Source organism: Osmia lignaria, chromosome 14, assembly GCF_051020975.1.
Source record: "Osmia lignaria lignaria isolate PbOS001 chromosome 14, iyOsmLign1, whole genome shotgun sequence".
Lineage (NCBI taxonomy): Eukaryota > Metazoa > Arthropoda > Insecta > Hymenoptera > Megachilidae > Osmia > Osmia lignaria.
This window is the reverse complement of record NC_135045.1, coordinates 6,792,940-6,816,571: the sequence shown is the minus strand read 5'-3', so window position 1 is coordinate 6,816,571 and position 23,632 is coordinate 6,792,940. Positions and strand designations below refer to the sequence as shown.

The 23,632-nt window shown below is 34.5% G+C and overlaps 1 protein-coding gene across 12 annotated transcripts; it reads right to left on the bottom strand.

The window, feature by feature from the left end:
- Nucleotides 1-127: 127 nt before the first annotated feature.
- per (period circadian regulator) lies at nucleotides 128-23,453 on the bottom strand. 12 transcript variants are annotated; one of them, XM_034327443.2, is made up of 18 exons: nucleotides 23,235-23,453; nucleotides 22,791-22,927; nucleotides 18,161-18,244; nucleotides 14,677-14,858; nucleotides 12,344-12,468; nucleotides 11,271-11,469; nucleotides 10,796-11,059; nucleotides 9,856-10,040; nucleotides 9,377-9,661; nucleotides 8,669-8,815; nucleotides 6,486-6,732; nucleotides 6,052-6,422; nucleotides 5,782-5,975; nucleotides 5,548-5,708; nucleotides 5,241-5,485; nucleotides 4,941-5,159; nucleotides 4,325-4,636; nucleotides 128-4,015 (listed from the first exon to the last, which is right to left on the bottom strand). In XM_034327443.2, the coding sequence occupies exons 2-18, from the start codon at nucleotides 22,871-22,873 to the stop codon at nucleotides 3,902-3,904; spliced, it is 3,417 nt and encodes a 1,138-aa protein (XP_034183334.2). In that variant the 5' UTR covers nucleotides 22,874-22,927; nucleotides 23,235-23,453; the 3' UTR covers nucleotides 128-3,901. The 12 variants fall into 12 exon arrangements, with proteins under 12 accessions (XP_034183334.2, XP_034183336.2, XP_034183333.2 ...); XM_034327445.2 differs by having other exon boundaries at nucleotides 22,791-22,895; XM_034327442.2 differs by lacking the exon at nucleotides 23,235-23,453 and having other exon boundaries at nucleotides 22,791-23,228.
- Nucleotides 23,454-23,632: the final 179 nt, after the last annotated feature.

Below are 23,632 nucleotides of genomic sequence, written 5' to 3'. Positions count from 1 at the left end.
CTTGAAATACATTTTCTCTTTGTACAGAAAAGAAAATTGACAAAAGCTCGGTTGTAATCATACTTTAAAAAATCGAATAACGATCAAACCATAAATAATATCAAACATACCTAAACTCGCTAAACAGAAACGGAATGATAAATTAGTAAGGTCATATTTGAATTATTATCAGCCTGTTTAAACGCATACGTACGCAAATCAAGCTCGCAGAATATTTATTTTTCTTTCTTTATCGATGCACAACAAAAGGAAAATCCATCTTCTTTTAAACGAAATAAATCTATAACATATGCATGAAACGAATACAACGTCTACATTTAGATTACCGTTGTTTTATCATATTTGATGTATTGCTATTACTATTATTACGTTTTTACAATACAAGATCACTTTGATTGACTGCAGAAACATTTTGCGATCGTGTGATTCGTGCAGTTTGTATTTCATCTAAAATTGAGCACAGATGAAATGTTACGTATATCTGGACAAATTGATCGTATCGTATTTTTGTACATGATTAAAAATGTTTTATGGAAATTAATCACGATATTCTGATACTTTGTACTTGAAGAGGCCGACAAACTGCACGAGTTTATTCTTTTCAATCACAGAACACAATGTGATATAAAACGTGGTTCTTGGTAATATATTATTTATTACAATAAAGTATCAAATATTTTGTCGATAGCACTCTATGTTCGTTCGATAATCTCTCGCTTAAGCTGTTTATTAATATCGCTGTAAAAATGTTCGTTACATTCGATTCATTGATATATTGATTGAAAATAATCCGTATAAAATATTTTAGAGCAGCGTCTCCTATTTTTTTTTGTCTTTTTGTTTAATGTCGTAAATTCAATTGAAAAATACTAGTTATGTTGTCAAATACTGCAAGGAAAGGAATAAATCGACAAAATATGAAAAATGTAATTAAAAATATATTTTAACGAAGAAGAATTTAACCATATCTTCTTATTATCTTCATCATTTGTGGTTCCATTATCTATTTAAAGATCCTCACGCTTATAACGTTAACAAATACACGATAAAAAACAGTTACACTTAAAAAACGAAAACAAGTATAAACCACGAATAGAGTATACATATGATAGATAGATATAAAAATTTCGTCATTATAAGTACATTTTCATATACCATTTGTTTTGTTTCCAGAGAAATTTTGCGACTACTTAATCGAAAGTTCATAAAATGAACAACATCAGTTTCTTATAAACAGAATAATTATTTGGAAACTAATGATGAGCTTGAAATTAAATTTTAGTATCATTTTCGTGAGAACAGAACAAATAGTAAATAAGTATGTACTTACATAATTATTTAAAACACTTTGGTGGCATACCTAATAGCCACACATTAATTTTAATACAATTCTGCTATGATATACAGCACATGTTTATTTATTGGCAAACATAATGAAATTAAAGGAGTGACGACAATTATTTAAAAAGTTACAATTTTCCATTTTAATTTTTTTGTCGACGTCTAATAGTTTTTGAAATATTTGAAAAAATAGCTTTCTTAATTCCCTTCCTTTAACATAAGTGTTTGTCAATCAAAGAAACACGTACTGAACAATTTTTCGCGTTCTATAACATATAAAAATTGCATAAAAATCAAGTGTGTCAATTAGGTATGGCCCATCATTAATAGTACACAATTCTAGTTATACTTATTTTCTTTCTTAATTAAATTGATAAGATGCCGTTCTGAATGCAAATGCAAAAAATATGCACGCTATAAATGACATAAATAAATAAATATATATGTATATACGAAAGTACACGTATTTATTTATTCATATATTCAGTTCTTTAGACGATCACAGTCTGAAGAAAAATCAATGAAATTTTGTGCTTAGGAAACGTGATCGTCTTAAGAAACAAGCGACAAGACGTATAATCGACATTTTAATTGCAATTTTATAATAATAACGACTTATAGCTTCTATTTTTCAAATTGTACACAGATTTTCTAAAATTTAATCTGATTGCATTTCAAAGATAAGTCAATCAGCGAAGAAGACTTCAGCATCGATGCTTTTGTCTTCTTTACTTGAGGTATGTTAAAAACACATATGGAAATGAATGCTGTTTTTAGAACAACATCAATTTCTATATAGTACTTTTAACATAAATGTGATAACTATTTTATACAATTTGGACTAGATTCAGGATAATCAGGATGATGAAATGTTTTTTGCATCTACAAAAATCAGCGGTGATGACCTTTTAACGAACTGGCCACATCGTTTAATTCTTTAGAATTACATACTCGCAGATCACTGGTATACAAAATATTACTTTTATACCTCTCAATTACATCATACAGTAAGTATATCAATCATGGTAATATGTGTAGAAATAGATAGTATATAAAATATTTTTCCATCATATAAATGTTATAATGCAAATTTAGAACGTAGTCTCCCTGTATAGAGATTATACATATATGTATGTATAAAAGTATTTTTCACATTCGAACAAGGAAAGCAAAGGATTCGTTAACTAGCAACGCTATTATTCAAACATTTATATACTTGATCAATTTCAAGTAAAAATCTTAATTAACCCTAAGCAATTATAGAAAAAGTTGAAATATAATTTCACTCAAAGAATCTCGACAAGTCTTGTAGGATATAAAAAGTTATATTCTTTGTAAAACACATAGACTTATGCTAGGTAACTTACAATTATCATGCTTTTATTCATTATTTGATCAATAATATAAAATATACTTTATATTATTGATTAAATGTATAATTCATTAATACACGATAAAAAAAAAAGTAAATAAGAAAAAAAAATAATCTATCCTTAAAAAAAAAGTACTCATCTAATTTCGATTAGGTTTTACTGAAAAAAAATTAATTACAAAATACAATGGAAATTGTTGATTATTCAACACAAGGTTATACATAATAGAAAATTATAGCGTTGACCTGATTCCTTGTCTGTTAGTAATAAAATTATACTTATCGATTCCTTTTGCTTTTCCCATTCCCCCTAACTTTTTTCGTATCAAATCTACATTAAAAATTGTGCAGGCGACAGACTCTCCAACGGACTTTCTATTTTTCGAAACAATGAGAATTTATCAGCTATGTTTTGTATGAAAATAGAAAATTTATTGACTATAAGCTCGATTCAATTACAGAGAATCACGTGGACGTCAATGTCAGCCCGATAACAGGAACCTTGTAGCTGCAGGAATATTAGTTTTTTACCCTTGAGACGAAAAGTTATGATTGCAAAATTGTCACCGATCTAATGTGTATTCATAAAGGTACCATGATCGTAAATAATAAAAATATCAGCGAGTTTTATTCGAAAGAAGAAAAGGAACTTAAGCCTTAACGAACTCTAATCGATTCCTTATCGATTACCTTACAATCTAAATGTACGAATTGACCTTTATGGGTAGATACAAGAACGAACGTTTGAGGCAGTTAAAATGTATGATGAACATTCTTCGATTCATAAATAAAATGGATATTTAAAATGGATATGATCGATGAAAAAAGCATCGTATCTTACCTCTATGTACTTTAAATTCTAAACAAATATATATGTCTAATAATATAATAACGGTATTGTGAATCAATCGCAGGTATGTATCTTAAAAGAAAAAGTAATATTTCAGAAAATAATAAAGAATATAAATGAACAAATAGAAAGGAGTTATTCGTAAACGTATACGCGTAAATATAGACAATTTTATCTACCTCAAAACATAAGTGTACTGATAAAATAATCTGAAGGACATTGTATAAATCAGCCAATTATAACCCAAGCACCAAAAGCAAATTCAAAGCGCGATATCTCAGAACACTTCGAATTTGTAACAAGTGTTCAATTACAAATTGGACGTTAAAAGATTGATCTTATAAGTCCTGGCAAGGTACGGTTTGAGGTGGTAACGCCGGTGGTAATGGTGCATTTTCTTCGTGAATCATCACGAGTTTACCGTACTTCACCATTCTTCTTCTATGTTCTTGCTGTAAACAAGATCTTGTTTGTGTAATAAAACCGTCATCGAATGCTAACTTTTAAAACTGATAAACAATCTAAACCCTTCTCATCAAACTGAAATGTAATACCGAAACACTTATGTTTTGTTTAAGCATTTATACTTATAGTACAATTATTTTCTTATCATTGAACGCATCTTAAAGAACTAAATGATGAAAAAATTGTATATCTGTCCCTTATTGTTTTAATTAAAAGAATTTTCCGGTTGCTATGAAATCCTGACATAAGTTATGCCACTTGAAACTTAAACTGTAACGTCTTAAAATTTATTTTACCTGCGGAATAGTTTCTGCTGTCCAGCTTCCACTACTGCTCCCACTGTCACTGCCACTGGATGTGAGTCCATCTTCGAGAACAAGTTTCGTTTCGAATCCCTCAACCTCCAGGTCCAAGTAAAGTTGACCCAATTGATCGTTCACCAGGAGGGGTTGATTGAAATTTTTTAAGGCATCCAAGTCGGATTGAAGTACTTCGTTCAAGCTCTTTGGGTGTATTTGGTACTCATAGATCAATTCTGGAGTTAATTGGACACCTTCAAGCCAGGGGGGTTCTTTTCTTCGCTTACCGTACTGTTGCTTCATATTGTCCTAGAATAAATGCCCACCAGTTAGAAATAGTTTTCCTACACAATAGCTGAAACAGATTGCGGATAGATTTCGTGCTGTTCGATTCGTCAGTAACCTAGGACATTTAACAAAATCATAATTTTTATTAAACGAACAAAATTAAAACAAAATGAAGAACGAGGCGAGGGAGCGAAATAAAAGCAGTGCAGCTTAATCTTTAAGCCTGGAGTATTATCACAAGCCTTCCATTAGAAGGCTTAGATTTCCTGCAACATCGAGTGCTTTAACTTTACAGTATCAACTGGACAATATCAATATCACTTGCCTCTGGTAAATATTCCGCCGGCTTTTGATCTAGATTGCAGCTACTTTCGCTGCTCTTATACAGAAAACTACTATAAAAACTCGACGAAGTTGATTCATCCGCGTTGTAATCGTTCTGTTTGTGGATCTTCTGATTTTTTGGCGTTGATGCGTTCACTAAGCTCGAGCAACCCCCATCGTTGCTTATGCAGGAAGAGAATAGTCCACCAGGCGATAATACCTAATAAACATTGAACCTCTAATATATAGTCAAACAGTTAGATATGATTAACAAACAAGTTCAACTGAAGCAATATTCTACTTTTTTAGATGATTCAGACATCGCCATAGTGCTACCCGGTTCTCCTTTCACACTCGTTGCTCGACTAGCTGATCGTTTTCTTTCAAAAAACCTGTTAATTGGAAACTGGTTGTTTTCTCCATTAACTGAAGTTTGTTCAGGAATTAGAAAAGGTCTATACATCATCCCTGCCGGTTGAGTACCTGTTACTGGTGGATAAATGACACCAGCCATCGTTGTGGTGACGTATGACACTGGCACAAACACTGAAAAATTCATAGCAATTTTTAATTAAAAAATTCTTATTTTCCTAACAGAAAATACATACTGTAAGGATTTGGTTGTGACGATTGCATTGATTGTTGGAAACTAAGTTTTTCCTTTTGAGGCGATGGAACAGTTGGGTCACTAATTTGTGAAACAGGCACATAGTATACTGGAATCATGGGCGGCAGTATTGGTATTCTAGGTATTGCTTGTGAATTGGCACTAAAATACAAAAATAATCATTACATCATCAGTGTGTCAAGAACTAATTCTTCTTTCACTACAGGAAACTCACTTTTGTGGTTGATTTTGTGGTTGAGCAGGGGGTGCAGGTGGTACACTAACCGACAGTGGTTGCCAGAAATTAAAATTAGCACCTGTTTGAATAACAGTTGATTGATCGACGCTCATGCTTGTGACCGTTGTGGTGACATTAGTAGGAAATTGACCCACGGTACTCGTTCTTGACATTTCATCATGTTTAGAGATCTAATTAAAAAGAATCAAATTATAAATAATCATAACACAACACCTCGATTAACTATACATTTTCAATCTTACTAACTTTGATACTGTCTCCCTTCCAACTATGGCTTCCGGTTCTCTTAATACCATGGCCTTGATTGACAAAATGAGAGTTCACATCGTTCATCTTCTCGGTGGTCTTGATCCGTGAATCCTTGAGCTTATCGCTATTCTTGATTCTGGATCGTAGTTCTCGATGCTTTTGCATCATCAACTTCTCCATGTCCTCGTTGTGACGGTTGAGCAATGATTCCGTCAACGTGGGTGGTTTGAAGCTTTCTGTACTCGTCGTGTTTGAAGTGTTGCCTCTGCTTGGTGAGCTCGTTTGATTATTTGACTCACTGCTCAGATTTTCAGCGCTACCGCTACCGCTCGCACCGCTTCCGTTTATCGGTGACATGCATTTTCTCACTATAAAACAATATCACGTTAAAACGATCGAACAAAGAATCCTAAAGATTAGTAGAGTCTTACCTGCTGAACTCAGACTCGCTTTTCCACCCTCGTCATTGCTGGAATTAATATTCTCTTCGTCACTGCCGTACATCGTGGCAACCGGAGGTTTACTCTTAAAGAATCTCTCAATATTTTCATTGTAGTTGAGCTGGTTGTAACTTGGTGGTGTCTCGGTGGACGATTTACTGTCGTAGTATTCGTGATGGGGCGAAATCTCACCAAGCATCACGCTGTCGTGCTCCTGCAACAAGGGATTACGTGATCCCTTCACAAGTATATTGTAGCAATTTAGAGAGAGTTGTCACTTGATTTTGTCACTGTCAATATTGTTTGCAAAGTTTGCGTTGCGTGATTACTCGCGCCAAGCTTTCAGTATTTTATTAAACATTTTGCGCAGACGGTGGCTGTTAAAACTGTGCAAGAAATGCTCCTGACGCTCTAATGTAAGTCCTCTGCAATCTTGCGACCAATTTTGTAAAAATGCGATAGGTATTTATAGCGCATAAGCGATCAATAAATATTTCTCCATTTTTGCAACACCGTTAGTCGCTTTCACTAGTATTACAATTGACGTTTTATGTTTTACCGTCTTCTCTTCTAAACCATTGCCACCCTCTCATATTGCCTCGTTAGTTTCAAAACCTCGTAAGTGGAAAAATACGCTGGAACGTTATTCACGAGTATCCTATTGCAATAATTCATGGATTTACTCGTAATTTATAATATTAATGTATCAAAACGCATATTCGGATGGACATGCATCAAAGTAATAGAGGCAAGGGAAAAGATTTAGATGGAATATACTATTTAAAAAATTTGTAAAAGGTCAACGTAAAAAGAGAATTCCTAACACCCGTGGAAAAAGAAAAAGAAACAATATCGTGTTATTCAACGTGAAACACCTTGGGGTAGATATAATGAAGAAAAAAATTATTCAGAAGCCGTGACAGAACGCATTCAATGGAAAACACGATACGTGTTCCGACGATAAGAATGGAAAACAAAGTAATCAAAGTTAAACAGTAACTCGATCAACGACGTGGAAATGTTTGAAACTTCTCAAGAGTCAATTATTGTAAGTACGTCTGTTATTAATCTTCAAGAAGAATTTTTAGCGACAATGTATGGTTAGACAGAGAAATTGCATTTGTTCTTTACATTTTTATATTTTTTTATCCATTTTTCAGAACGGAATCCAGGTTGCAATCGAAGTTGTATTAAGAAAAGCTAAATTTTGTATTTGATCAAATAATTACGAATAGTAATAATGAATGAAGAAAAAAAGTAAGTAGACTTACCAACAACCTACACAATTTTCACTTTGCCCTCCGTCCGTGTCTTATGTATAGAACAACTTGCTTTTCATCGTGGTTTTATGTTCTTACTTACGACTAGCCACGCTAAAAATGATAGCAGCTGATGTGCACGAATACCCTAACTAATTAAATGTGGCTTTGTTGTTACTTTTAAGTTAACCATCCGGTTAGACGTGACGCCAGGCTAAAAAAGGCTTAATCAGTTGCTGTATTTCTTACTCACCTTGCACCTTACCTTTGGAATTACTTAAAGAAAAGTTCTAGGACATATCGTTCTCTCAAACTTTTTAAATTTATTATATGAAAATTTCTGATTTCTTTACGATATATCAACATAAAACCTTTCTTGTTAGCCTTTCACCCAATTGTTTTTACTCTACTTATGTCATGTTGTAAGCAGCAGAGGAGAAAAGAAATTTTGTAAAAATAAGTGAAATCGATCGCTTTAAAAACAATCTACACTGAAACAGCATTTTATAAATGAAATTTCGTGAAAAGTTTCTTTTTTCCTCGACTCTGCTATGTACTGGCGATATATATTCGGTACAATACAATGTCAAAGAAAAACATAAAAAAGAAACGTCAAAAGTCAAGGGAATTCGTAAAGTAATGTAGATCAAGTATCTAAAAGACTAAGCAGAAAGGAAAATCAATGAACCGTAAGAAAAGAAACAATATAGTGTACCGAATGTACATCGTAGATTTATACGAACAACGTGTTTTAAACAAGATCTAAGAAATACCTTCCAGATTAATCGTCATAAGCAGAACTTAGGTAAATATCGTACTGTAAATATTCTTGTAGCGTACCACCACAGCGCATCATAGCGTATTACTAGCGAAATAGATAAGTGTCGGCGATACTAAAACGAGGCTAATAGTCACCGAAAAACTCCTGTCGTCGGTAGCGAGCGCATCTTTCCCAAGACCGGATGTCCTTGTCTCTTGGAGTAGATTTTCCATGAAGGACGCTAGGTCCTTGCATCTCTTTGACACATCGAGCTCGGTAATATCTGACTTTCTTTGGATGTTCTGTGTAGAAGTACGATAGAACAAAAAAGAAAAAAGCATTGAAGACTGAACTGAATTTCTTTCTTACGGTTAGATGTTTCATGGACAACAATTATATGGCGTGAACGTTTTACTGTCTTGTTATCCTTAAATTCGTTTGTGTCGTTGTCCCACTGCCTTTGAAAGTGAACTAATCCAATAATAATCCCATATTCTTTGTTTTACACGTCATGGCTTTAGAATAATGATTAGGATAAATGTAATTAAACTCCTGATTGAAAGCAAAGATAAAAAAAGAGTGTTGATTAGTCGACGCGTATTCTCATCGCGTAGAAAATAGGTGCATTATAGAGAAGATATAAAATTTTATATTTTAGCTTTTATAAACCTTTAAAATAAAATTTACACTTTCTGTAATAATCTTTAAAAAAGACAATGCACCTCCTTCTTTTATATTCTTCATCCATGATAATTAAATTGATCAATTGCACGTCATGATTCTAAGTTTACCTTAATTAAACAATGCGTATACCTTCATGTACACGATCTAGAGAAATTGTGAATCATCAAGGGAGGACATACCTCGTCGAGAAGTGCACGTATCTCTTCTTGAATGATTTTCGCCTCTTTGAGTACCTCCTCGCTAATGTTAGCCAATTGACCAGACTCGGTAGCATGTTGTATACGAAAGATATCAGGATCGGCTGGACCTTTCAGTACCCTGTGCTGACCTACGACAAATGCTAGTTTTTTCGTCCAAGGATTGATAAAGGATGACCATTCTGTCTCAAGGACGACGTAGCTTCCGTTCTGCACTTCGAACCTGTATGGTTTCGATCTGAACGATGCACCTGCGAGCTTGATCACCTGTTCAACGATATATGTATAAATATAAATTCATCGGAATAGGGATTTGTACGTCGTTTGACGTTTCGATTGTCGGGACTCGCTTGCTCGCGTTCTACTTTCTTTTTCTCTCTATGATGTGTCACGTATATTTTCTCAAGCTATACTCGATCAAAACCTAAAAAAATTTATTTTTTTCTGAGGCGCATGCTCACAGTCTCATAGATGTCTTTGATGAAAGGTAGATCCTCGGGGTGGTAGAAGTCAAACAACGAACGGCCAACCATATCCTGTGGTAGATAGCCAAAGTATTGAACTACGTCAGGATCAACATGGGATAAGTGGCAGGTCGCAGTGTGACGAGTCGTGAATATCGAAGATATTATTGTTTCTTCTGGTACTGCGGATAACGATAAAAACAAGGTCAGGGTGATTTTTCTATTGCCAGTTGTTTCCTTCGTAATGAAATTTTTTAGCACTTGTGATAGGCGATAAAAAAGCGAGCAATCTCGTTTGCAGACAAGTCTGTTTCTGTAAAACTTTTCTAAAAATTTGAACAGACTTCTCTGAAGATTTACACTTACGATTAGGCATTCGACAGCGATCTAACTACAAAAAACAGTACAAAAGGCGATCCGTTTTTAACAAAATCGTTAGTGTCGTAGCAAAGAAATAATAAAGCAATAGTTAGAGCTTCGATCAGTGCACACTTTGTAGAATTTTTGACTAAAGCACCATTACATACGTATACGTACACATAATGAGCAAAGCATAGTTAAACTTTCGTTTGTTTGCAGAAAATGATAAATGCATGGTTAGTTTTTTGAATGAATAATCGAAACAGTGGTCTCCAAACTGAACAAGAAAACGAAAAATTAGCCATATGATAAGAAATCGAATAAATAAAAAGACGACAAAGATGACAAACTATCAACATCGTCAGAATTCTCATTACCTAATTTAATCAAATAATTACCTCTTAAGTCATGTCGCCATGGAAACCACCGAGTCATATAGTATCATTGAGAAGATTAGACTAATAAAATTATTCGATATTTGCTTTCAGGATTGAAAATTGTCGCATAGTATTACAAAATGAAATTGATCGAATCATTTTGTCAGTCGAGTCTCCTAGAAAATTTTCAATCGTACTACCTTTGTATGCAGAATGAACAGGCTGGGCAGTAACCACTAGGAACATTGCTTTATGCTGTTGTTCAGTGGCACGATCTCGAAAATCTCTGAATGACAGTGTTAAATGGAACGGAAGGTATAAATTCGATCTTGCTTCCGTGTATTGATCGTTCATCTGATGAAGAGCCGATGATCTTGTGTATTTTCGTAACCCACAAAATAAGCTTGATCTTTTGCCGTTGATACCTGACGAAGAAATTGTCACTGATGATCTCGAAAGGAACCCTACATCAGTATGATATTTCATTGAATTTAGCCAATATTTAAATACATAACTTATAATTACTTATATAAGCTTTTATAATACTTTTGGAACAAATAAAAACTTTTCAGATGTAATTTTTATCGTATTAATTTTTATTATACCTGTATGCATAACAGACTAAATACTAAAAGGGTTAATTCAATTAATAATCGAATCATGTTTAAATCATACCTTTCAGTCTATCTTCTTGAGGAAATACCATCCTACTTGTGATTTGATCAGCAAATGTTGCCTTATCCTTGGGATGAACATAATCAATGAAAGAACAGCCAATCCAAGCATCCTTAGGATATCCTAGAGCTGAGCATATGGAGGGAGTCGTGTACAAGACGAGGCCGTCATGCATTGAAATCACCGCGCAAAATCCCTCCTATAGGATATAATACAAATACGTCAGATTCACAGTACATTTATCAAAGTTATTTATAAAATTCTCTATTAGCACGTAGATGACAATGAAACTATGCCATCAAGATTAATATTGTAAAAAAATTTCGACGATATGAATCGTTACATAGCTTGTAGAGAGAAAGTGCCCATCGCTACTTTCGTTCCCGTTTCATTTGATAGCTAAATTTTGAGATGGATTTATCGAAAGACATCTCATGGGCACAATACAATCATAATATTTTTGTGCTCGGTGAGTTTCAAATACTTATACACGGAGAAAAGAGTTAAGATTGAAATCTTCTTCTATTTAATATTTAAAACTAAATATTAAATTTTTAATATTATACATGCACAGAAAAGGATGCATCTCTTATTAAAATTTACATTACTAGAGTGGACTGGTTTAATCTCCATGCAGTACATACTATCAGTTAAGCATCAACTTAATTAGTAAACCTTCACCCAGCTAATAGCTAGACTCAGTTATCAATATCAGAAAGAAAAGAAGTCTACTAGTAGTTTTGCCAGTGACTATTTCACTAACTCTCTTTTCTCCATGAAGACTGAAACCCTGCTATAGTAATTCTACCGTGTTACATAAACGTTGCAATAATCAAACAGAATTTTTTCAAGTGTACCAATATGGGAAGCAGTCGAATTAATATTAGATAGCAGAATGCTACTCCGAGCATACCCGATTCTGGATCTCCCTAAAAAAAAGAGCCCCTAGATCGATCACGATTATGCGATTCTCGATTGACATAATTGTTATCTGTTTTTCTACGTGTCCTTCTACCACAGTTACTAGTTAAGAGAAATCTATTTTCCTGTTGGTTTTTGTAATGAATACTAACATTGGCTTGAGAGGTGGAATCATCCAGAGGATTCGTACGCGAAGCAAGTCCTGCATCTGTGACGGTATCGCCGTTGTGCTCGCCGGGATCCGTTGCATCCACCAATTCTACAGTGGCTATTTCTTCTTGTATGAATCCAACAAAAATTCTCGTCGTTATATTGTGATCTTTCTTGGACACACTTGTGTATGTTTGCTAATGGGAACATTGACGTTCATACCCAAGAAGCATGGTCACGTTTTTCGAAACGTTTCATGGACGTCCCATATTCATTTTTTTTTAAACGCGTTTGATTTTAATTCGAAAAACTATCAAATTAGATTCTAAAAATTCCTTTAAACACTCGATGTTTTTAACGATATGCGCTGGCTACTTAAATAATTTCAATTCAATTTTTCAGCTCTATTGTATTTTCATTTTCAGTTTTCAAATTTTAGACCATTTATAAAACGCCTTTATGAGGTCTGGGTTACAATTGATTCGTCTCTGTTGTTCGTTATTAATAAATGAAATTACGTACACAGGATTGAGCGGACTTCCTAGAAAACGTGACTTCGATGTTTCCAACTTGAATCAAGGAAACGGCGCGTCCAAATAAACACATAAAACGTAACAAGCTGCGTGGGTAATGGACTGCTGAAGGATTGGGAATTATGGTGTTTCCTTAGTCCAACGAGACGACAATATCGCGAGAACATTTTGAGTTACATAAGGGAGTAATGAATTATCAGCTCAAGGTTATCCTTCAAATAAAAATGTAAAAAAAGGGAATCTCAGCCTAGAGTTCTATGGATACGTTATCGAATAACACATAGCTGGTACCAAGGCAATTTTTACTTCTCTACTCTCGTTTTTTAATTTATTCGCTGTTTCGTCGTTACCTGGACGATTGTTAAATGGACGTAAATGAATGTCACACCAGCAAATTCACCAGCCAAAGATTTCATAATTAATCGGTGGTTACTCTTCGTGCAACAAATTAGAAAACGTGCATCGTAATTATATAACGAATCTATTCTTGCGTTTAAACGTGCCCATTGTAGGGCACGTTGCTAGCTCTTACTGAGCATATCAGGACCAAGCTCGTAACGACTGACGAAAAAAAGCCTACGTTACGTCAGAATCGGTTATTCAAAATAGATTATTAAAAATTATGTAAATAATTACGTCAATCATAAACGCTTCGCGATGTTATATAAAGTACGATTCAGTCTCAGCGATACTGTAGATGGACCAAGCGAAAGCTCGGAGTATTTCTTCTGTCTATAAAATAGCACGGTGCTCATTACGTAAATTCCATAGAAGGGGAGATCAGTTATAGCGTGTCAAATATTTTACAAATGTTATTTTCTAAGATAATAAAGGATTTTGAATCCTTGAATTCGTACCTTGTAAATGAAATCATAAACGAAATATTATTATTAAGAATTTAAAGTCCTTGAGGTACCCTATGTATTGCTCCTCAGAAACGGTATACATAATAGTAATCGGCGATTACTATTCAATTATAAACTATAAATCATACAATTACATGTGTGTCTTTTAATGGCAGACATGTTATGAACGTACTTACATTGAAGTTAATTGTAAGTATTTATTATGCAATGAACAGTTAGTGACGTAAGGTTGCTAAGACGAGAAAAGGATCAATGTTAAACTACGTAACTAAGTTAAAAACGGATCCTTCCGTAACGTTTTGTTAGGGGTGGCCAGAGCTGAGATTAATTGCCAGGATAATAGTAATCATTACTCCACTGCTTGAATATTTAATTTGAATGCTGCTTTTCCACGAAAATCTTCGGGACAACTAACCGTGAAAAGCGATTCGACAAACCGTCCTTTACTCGACATCTCTTTCAACAATATTAGGCGATATTTGATCATTTTAAGCCGACGGTCTAACGGACTAAGGGAACCATGAAGCTGGGGAGGGATAATGATCGTTTGAACTCTTTGGTTGTATAGTAAGCGAAACCTAACTGACGGGAAGAGTGAACGAAATCAAATTATATAAAACTATCAATCCTGTTAATTACCCGGGAAAAATCACTTTCAGAATCATGTAATTCCGCGTTGAATCATTGTTACAACTTTTTCTGTATCTCGTTCGAGCGTGAAAGTTCACGGTTTAATGGTATTCTGTTAGATCAGCGGAATCAGTAGTACAAGTATACGATCGGTCAGACGGGGATCAAATCTGATATTCGTTCTTCTCTTATTATACCGATTGTGCAACCGATGGCTGCACCTTGTCTAGAATGCTATTTCAACGAATTTTAGATACTATCCAATTAACGTGCACATCTTCCCGTCGATCGTAGTTCACAACCAACCTGGTTTCTTTTCGAGTACAGGTTTCGTTGGGACGGCGACATTATAAGACGCGATTTCCGCCGGTGTGCCGGCACTTTTCACAATATCTGCCTCAGCATTAACAGCCAAAATTGCCTTCGACTTCTTCTTCTTGTGTTCTTTATCCTTTCTTTTGCTGATTGGCTGCGGTAGGGCTTCATTGCTACGTTCATATAGACATTACATGTATTTACAACGTGCGAAATACTTCTGATCCTTATTCTAACGGACAGATCCAAAATTTAGTAAATAAAAGGTCGTGGTTTTGAAGAATGATTAAGAATACCTCTCTAACAAGGAAAATATTCCAGGTATCTGGTGCTAATTTGAATAATATTTTAATATATTGCAGCAGATCCAAGAAATCTTATCTACTTTAGTTCTTTACAATATCATTAAAATCGACGCTGAATACCTGGAGTACCTTCCTTGTAAGCTCAGTCATCGAGGATATTCTCTCATTGTTAGATATTGATGACCTTTCACTTTACAAATAAAGCAATCGCGATCTATGAAGTAAACTAAATTTTTCAGCCTACGTTTCGATTATACTAATACTGGTTTGCTGTAAGATGTAATGTTAATTATGTAACCCCGATCGTGACAGACTTGTAGCAGAGTAAGTACAGTATTTCCAGCAGACATTTCATAGGACTCTTCAATATTTCAGTGGTCTTATCGTAACATTTACTTGGTTTTCTTTTTCTTTTGTAACAAAGTCTTATCATGGTAGCCTTAAATAACCGTAAACAGGTCGTATCAGTTCTTTCACATTCGTCGCGATAACATGCTAACGGAAACGTCCGTACACCTTGTATACTTTCGAAGAGTAGGATATCAACTATGCTAAAAATAAATATCGCTTTCGCTGAGTTAACAAACAAGAAATGCAATGGACGTGCATGCGAACATGAGCCGCAGATTAATTTGCTACTTTAAAACTTGATTCAATAGAAAGCAGTATTTTAAAACAATTGTAACGAGAGTATTAAAATACTCGGTATTGTTAATCGACACAGATAGAGAATAAAGCTGAGACAGATCTAGAATCATTTCAGACAACTTTCTCCAGGAAGAGCATTGACAATAAAAAAATACTATACGTAACAAACGCTTCGGGTCTAATCGTGACTGCATTCGTTATATAAGATAGAGAAAGTGCATTTCTCTAAGAATATACCTTCTAAGCTTTCTCCAAGATAACGATTACTTCACATGTGCATTACCGGGTTCACTACTAAAGTTTAAACTTATCAAACGTGTAACAGGAACATGTTCTCAGGTATCTGCTTCATACCATTTATATCTACCCTATTTAAAAATATATATATGCTATAAATTTACATATTATCATCATTGATGTTAAAATTGTAAAAAGAGAAGACTGACTTTCTCCTATTCTTTCTATGTTTAGTAGATTGAAATCTTTAATAGAAAAGTTTTTGCAAGATTACACCCTTTTTTATTATATCGTCAGAATAAATTAAGACTAATTATTACGTGCCCCTTAATAAACTACTTTCATATTAAATGACGCACGCTGACTCGATAATTTCTATCGTTTCACATATAACCAGTAGTATATAAATAATTTACAGTCCCTATGTGTATTATGATTCATTCTCTATTGTTCCTTTTATGAAAAGCCATTCCAGGAAATAACCCTGCCAATATTAATCATAATTACTAATATCTCTATTGTCTATTTTCGTTCATACGGTATGCAGATCGATTAGGCATTTCTTAAGTCCACAAATGCTACTTCCTACTAATTATTCATTTGCACTCTGAAGAACGGAGCAAAGGAAGTATTTTTATTTTAATTAATCTCAACGTGAATTCGAACTGACATTGGGAAAATGTACAATCATTCTTGCAACCTTGACCTTTATTAGTCACCGAGGAGTCCCCGGTAAAGTTCCTATGGTTACTACGGATCGTTGACGTAGTGTGGTTTGAAACGTGCATAAGTGCATCAGCAGAATTCTAATTGACAAATACTTCGAATAATACGTTAGCATAATTAGAATTTCTTTGAGGTGGGTTAGGTCCTCTATCATTACCAAAACTCAATGCGTTTGGATGCATTACATTCTGCATTTTAGGCCAAATATATATTTTTATTGAAACAGAATTTTATAAATTAACGAATGTTTTTTTTTGTTTATTCAAATAGTTATTGATGGAGAGCCATCCTGACCCTTATCTATTAGTTATCTATGCGAATGAGTACAAGCAGTGGTGTTCGTTTTTCTGCTATGAATCATTTTCTTTGACCAATTTTAGATAAGATTCATTTTGGAAATATTTGATTCCAATTCTTGAACTCAATGATGATTTACTATTAGTACGGCACAGACTATCCTGATTATGCAACAATACGCGGAGATATGCGGCGTAGGCGGCGATGTAGTGACATTACAGGCACGTGGCACTGCACATGTACCAATGTTTACAGCTGCAAGTGCCAGAGTTTGTGTGTGCTTTCTCGTAACTGACAATGAGTGCAATCGTTCTTTGCACGTATGTGCACGAACACGATGCTAAAAATCCACGTCAACGAGACCGTATGCGTGCTGTGTCACCTTCGCAACCATGATAATTATGGAACGAACGTACGTACCTGTCGATTGAATACATTGTAGCCGAGAATAAAAAAAGCGACGATAAATTTCATTGTGTCTCATTACGTAGATGTTTGATCCAAAAAAAGAGAAAGGAATAAAAGGTGAACAGAAAAATGAATAGAAATTATTCATTTCACGATATGAAGATTTGGTTGCATTAATGGAAAATTTTGCATACATTTTTTTTTATAGAAAATTTTGTTTAGACAACTCACGTTGACATGCAATGTCCATTCAGATTTATTGATAACAACAACTATGCATATACTGTAAATTTATCTTAAATTGTTATCTTCAATACCGGAAATATAATACGTTCGTTAATAGCTGACTAATCGTTTTATCATTTCTTTTTTTTAATATCAGGTGCTAAAAGAACAACATGGCCACGTGCTATACGATACATTGAAATTCGTGTACAGAAAAGCTTTTTCCTACACATAATTTCTCGACGAACAATATAATAATCTAATATTACAAGACCATAATTAATATAACTGAGATAACAACAAGAACAAGAAGGGACACATTTTCCAAGTTGTTCTCCACGGAACGCTAAGGAAGAAAATAACTTTCCACTGAATTCCTTACTCTTATTTTCTACAGTCGAAATCTTAAGTAAAGTTAATCTTATTTTCGAAGCGTATTCTTGAGATCCTTACGATCATAAACACGCTCACACACCGACAATGTATTATAATACCTTTTATATTTAAGAACATCGATCATAAAAATTTGCATGCAGGAATAGACCGCCATCGCGATTGCTACGATCGTACGTATTTTGTCCTTTTTAAAATGATCCTTTATAAAAAGTATAATTTGAACGGTGTGTTACCTGGATTTAAATGTCGTGGGACGTTTACCACAATAACCGCTACTTTCGGAGTGGTTGCTGTTTCTGGAAATTGAACTGCCACTGCTGAAACATAATTCACCAAATATCATTAATTATTCATTAATCATTGTGGCGTTTGTCTGGAGGTTACTTAACACTATATCGTCTGACACTCAGACGAAAGTCTGTTAGCATAAGGGTAGTTTTAGGGTGTAAGGGGAATATCCTATTCGTTCTCCCTACTGATGTTGAGTTGCTTCGATAATAATCCGATACGACCCCTAATTGTTAAGTTTAGTGATATGAAAAGTATCGATGAAATAGATTATGCAATGTCTGATCCATTGCCCAAACTATTGAAAGTGCTTCTTCGACGTGTCTGACCTTGGTGGTCTAATACTACTGAATGACTTTGAAATCGACCATGGCAATTCTAGCGGAAACGAAATGTTCAACCCTGAGAAAACACGGGGTTACACCGTTTCTAAAAATAACTTTTCAGAAACACGTGTTCTTTCTTCCCCTCAACAGAGTACTCGTAACAACGGATACAATGAGAAACTGGGAAATTTCAAAACTGGCATTTGTGACTCGCAATAAACAACGTTTTAGAGATTTAACACGTAACTAAACACGTGTGACCCTTACACTGGAAAATTTTGGAAACTTCCTTTTTATTTTTAAAGATAAGAGAAATCCTCACGAGTGAACTCCTCGTTTGCAAAAGAAATAACTTTCGTCTCAAGTAGCAAGTTAATTTTGTAACACCACATCCGATCGAGAACCTACCATTTAAGCAAATTGAAGAACTTGTTTGTTAAGTGCGAAATCGTGTGCATTCTCGGTGTACGCGCCATAGAAACTACATCCTTCGAGTTTGTACGCTCCACTGGAAGCCGGCGCATAGTGGACTCTAGAAGCAATGGTGCATTTCTCAAACGACCGGTATGCACGTCCTCGGCCTATTGGCCGATTAAATTGTAGTCAAGAAAGTCACGCAAATTGCTGACCCAAAAATCTGTTGAAAGCACGGCATGGAAAAGGAGGAAAAAAGGATCGATCACATGTTCGGCAAACGTGACCAATGCAAGATAGGTCCTTACGACAGAGTCTTTGTGGCCTTTCACTGTCCTCATTATTTGCCAGGGAACGAGTACGGGGCCCCTACATTTATTGTATCTCGTTTAGTAGCAAAAATTATTGCATAAGAAGGCCTGTTTCACGTTCGCAGCCCCGTGACTGTAAACGTCGAACGGGCCGTGATACGGCTATTGATTCTATTCAGGGCTCAGCCTGAAATGATGCCAAGGAAACGTCATTTCATATTTCATTAACAAATTAGAAAATATGGTTAATACTTTGAATGCTACAATGATAATGACTGTGTATAGTATGGTACACTATAATTGCAACCAAGCAACCTCTAGATAAAATTACTATTATGAAAGTATTAGAAATTTCCATTACATACATAGAAGTAATAGATGATAAAATTAATAGATCTAATTTATTCTATTATGCAACTAATATGATAAAGAGGAAGAAACATGTTTAATCAACACATGGTGTAACGCATGGCTTTTTCCAGCGAGATATTAACACGTTTTACTGTTGGTAGAGCGTTTGATGCGCAACACGTGAGAATTAAAGGTCCGTTCATACCTGCAGATATTGAACATTCCGGATACGAAATTTTCATAGTAATTTTTGTTCTAACAAATTAGTCTAACTCAGTCTAACAATCCCCACATTTTCGATAATATAAAAAAGAGTAGAGATGAATATATCAGTCAATTTTCTGATCCCACCGACTCTACTAATATATTTGTGAATATAAACGAACCTTTAGAATTCATACAATTAACCGGATAGATTCCAGTCAAATCGCTTACAATATCCTTTGTAATTATAGACAATTGTCAATATCTGTTACATCGGCGATGTTAATTAAGACAACGAGGCTCGAAATATGTCGCACACAATGAATCACGGGTGAATGAGAATTTCAAGATGAATTTGAATCAGAACTGCAAACAGAATGCTTTGTAACAATGGACTTACTATCGAAGGCTTGAATTAAACATCCTAACGTAACTTCGATTGTTTTCAAGATACTTTTGAAATCTCTGTAACATTCAACAGTGTACCAAAAAGAGATATCATTTAAAAAAAGTAATACTGGTTCATTACTTAAAATTATCTAACGTAAGCGCTATTCAATATCTGTTCTATTTTCATAGTTGAACAAATTCAAAACTTAATATAAATTTTGGTACTTTAAATGATAGATATGTATTTCTTTTTTTTTTTTTTTTTTTTCGATTTTTCTGGTTAGCAAAACAGGTGACTAATTGCTTTTGATAACCTGGTAATCGATGATCTCATAAACGCCTTACATTCATCTGACCTCTTTTCGAAGGGGTTTCACAACCCGCCAGCATAGGTGTATCAAATGCGAACGTGGAAATGCAACGGAACGGCATACTTCGTTAAGAAACTAGTTAGCCTTAACCGTAGTGTTCGAGTTTCTGTCTTTCTCGTTAGTCGTAGCTTTCCTTCTACCTCTCGTCTACATCATCTAACAAAGCGTGTCAATGCCAAGTATCCTGCACGAATGTACCACCTAACAGATGCTAGGTATCCTGTCGTTCTGGGAATTTCGGGATAATTATCATCATCCCCATAGATGTAATAGCATCTACACAGTTATCATAAAAAAAAAATATTTGAAAATTGAAGCTTGTCTTTAATTTTGGAAGACAATTAACACAGCAAAATTTGTTAAAATCTAAATTAAAAAGTTAACCTTTGCCCACAAATGAAAAATGTACCAATTCGGTAAAATTTTATTTAAATAAAAAGGATTAATAATTCTTAATAGCACGTTAAATGCGCAATGGAAACAGCCGTATATAATCGTTCCGTCTGCCAATTTAAGCTTCCTTTTGATAGCTTTCGTAAGAAATACAATATTAACCCTTTTGCTATGTTTACCCTGTCGAAAGCTGTTCCCCTGCGTTTGAATGGTAACTTATCTAACTCAACATTCGAACGTATATCAAATAATGTGTCATTCCAAGATTTAGCATAGATAAACGCTTTGCGTTGAAGGACTATAGTTGCTTATACTACTTAATAGCAAAAGGGTTAATATTGAAATTCAAAAACAAGTTTTTTTCTTTAAGTTATTCAACTACATTAAACTCATATTACTCATCACCGATGACCCCTACGATATTCAACGTGTTAATAACACGATTGATCGAAACAATCGTCTTGCAATTATTTAAAAGATCAAGGTTCAAACTCTGGTCTAATAATCAGATCGATCGATTCTCTCGTTCGCCACTCTTTAAAGGAGAATACACACCCTTTAGGCAACAGTCTATCCTTTTTCTCCCTAAGCTCATTGTATATGAAAGAATTTCTATCCATCCTCTTTGATTTCGTTATCTCCAGAAAGAAGATAAATGTTCAAACAGCGGTCAGTGGGCTTCTTCGAGTTTGCAGATGCAAATCATTACGAAACTTTCTTATGGCTCTCGTAAGGTTTCGATTAAAAACTTGCAAAACTTCTGATTTATCGTCCATCAACGCATACAAATTTCGAAAGCGTTTAATTAAATTTGTCCAATTAACTCCTGATATTTATGTACGAGAATGTTTAACCGACAGCAAAACCGAAAGATCAAGAAACAGTAAAAAGATGCATCTTAATCAGCGCGGGATTTGTCTACGTTTATTTCGCAGATTAAAGTAGTGATTCAATTAGGATCTGCACAATTTTGTTGGTCCCGCCGACTACAAAAGCGTTCATTATGACCTAACATAAACGTCCATTAAACATTAGCATACCGATGCAGTTCGAGGCCATATACATAATTCAATAAGAACACATTAATGAATACTTCTCAGCTTGCATATTTTCCTCCCTCTATCTATTACATTGTGTTAACGTTAACGATGTTTGCATCGTACGATCCATTTTTTCTTTCGTATATATGTATACTTTCTATCTTCTATAAATGCATATATCCTGTGCGGAATAAATTACGTAAACATTAGTGAAGCCATTTACGATACAATTACTGGCGCATCGATATACATAGATGGAATTATAAAATTGTAAGGGTGAAAATTTTACAGCACATGCTGTTTTCAGTTTTTATAATAAGATATTAACACTCAAGATCAATGACACACCCGTCGCGTCTTATACTGTTTATCTAATACAAGGGATGACACACCGGGTGCGTCCGATGCTAATTGACAAAGCGACGACCACATACGTTGTAAGTTACAAAGAAATTGATATAAGCAATTAGTATTCAACAAGCTAAAATTAGATAGCAAAAATTACGTTACAACAAGAACTGACATTATTTTGAAATTAAAAACCAAGGAAAAGTAAGAGAAAGTTCTACTTTCTCCAATCAATATTCTTGGGTAAACCATTAGATCATGGTGTTATATGAAAATAAAATGCGTCCATCGATCGAGATAAACGTTGAATTGAGTTCGAAATTTGAAATCAATGGCGCTATTTTCAAACTGATAATCGCAGAGTGGAACGAGTTCACTGTACCTCCAGTGATACGCGATAAATAATTGAAATAAATTGAATATATACCTTCTTTGTGATTGACTGTTGCTGCAGGTATTAGAATATCCGGAATCTGACACCTTAGCATTCTCAGTGGACACTTCTTCCATAGTTCTCTTCTCGAATTTAGCGCTTAAAACGATATCCGTTATGTCACAACACTGCTGTTAAATCAAATATACTTGACGTTCACGCATTATTTTTCTATTTCCTAGCTAATTAAAATGATTGTAATCGATGAAAATGAAACTTAAAGACAAGTTGTCCGCTCTAGCACAGAACAAGGATACAAAAGTTTCTTTTAAATGTATCGCATTCACAATGAATAATTAAGTTAAAAAGTAATGCACCACCAGAGAGATTAGAAGAAATCAGTAAATTAATTATGAAATAATTGTTTTCACTAAATTCCCTGGTAGTTTCACAACAGTACGTTTCTGATGGCGATATCTGTAAAGACTAAAACCTCACCAAACATCGTATATCCCTCACGCAGAGCGACTGTTCCGCATCACGCAGCACGTTTGGTAACACGTGAGTTGCTATCCCCTCTATTTCGTTGTTAACCTATATCGATGCAAAACGTGCCCCACTTAAACCTCTTGAACGATGAACGTGATTAAAATAGTATTTTCCACGTAACTTTGCACTCTTGTGCCAGCGTAAAGTCTACTGGCGCGAAAATTCTACCTTGTGTACGGTTGCGACACCTGCCGGTAGCTTCTTTGGTAGATCCACCCATTCAAAGCTAATGCAATATATGTATTATTACATTCAGAAATAGTTTAGCAATAACTATAACATGATGTAACATTTTTATGTAAAAAGCTTTTTATTACACACTGTATCAAAGCATGAAAGAGGTTCCA

Bases quoted from the DNA above. Each gene is read 5' to 3' on its own strand.
- per (XM_034327443.2), bottom strand. From the start codon at position 22,873: ATGGAAGAAGTGTCCACTGAGAATGCTAAGGTGTCAGATTCCGGATAT. The intron at 5,486-5,547 runs GTATGTATTTTC...TGAATTTTTCAG, and splicing joins GTCACAACCAAATCCTTACA to TGTTTGTGCCAGTGTCATAC. The intron at 4,016-4,324 runs GTAAAATAAATT...TCTTGTTTACAG, and splicing joins CAGCAGAAACTATTCCGCAG to CAAGAACATAGAAGAAGAAT.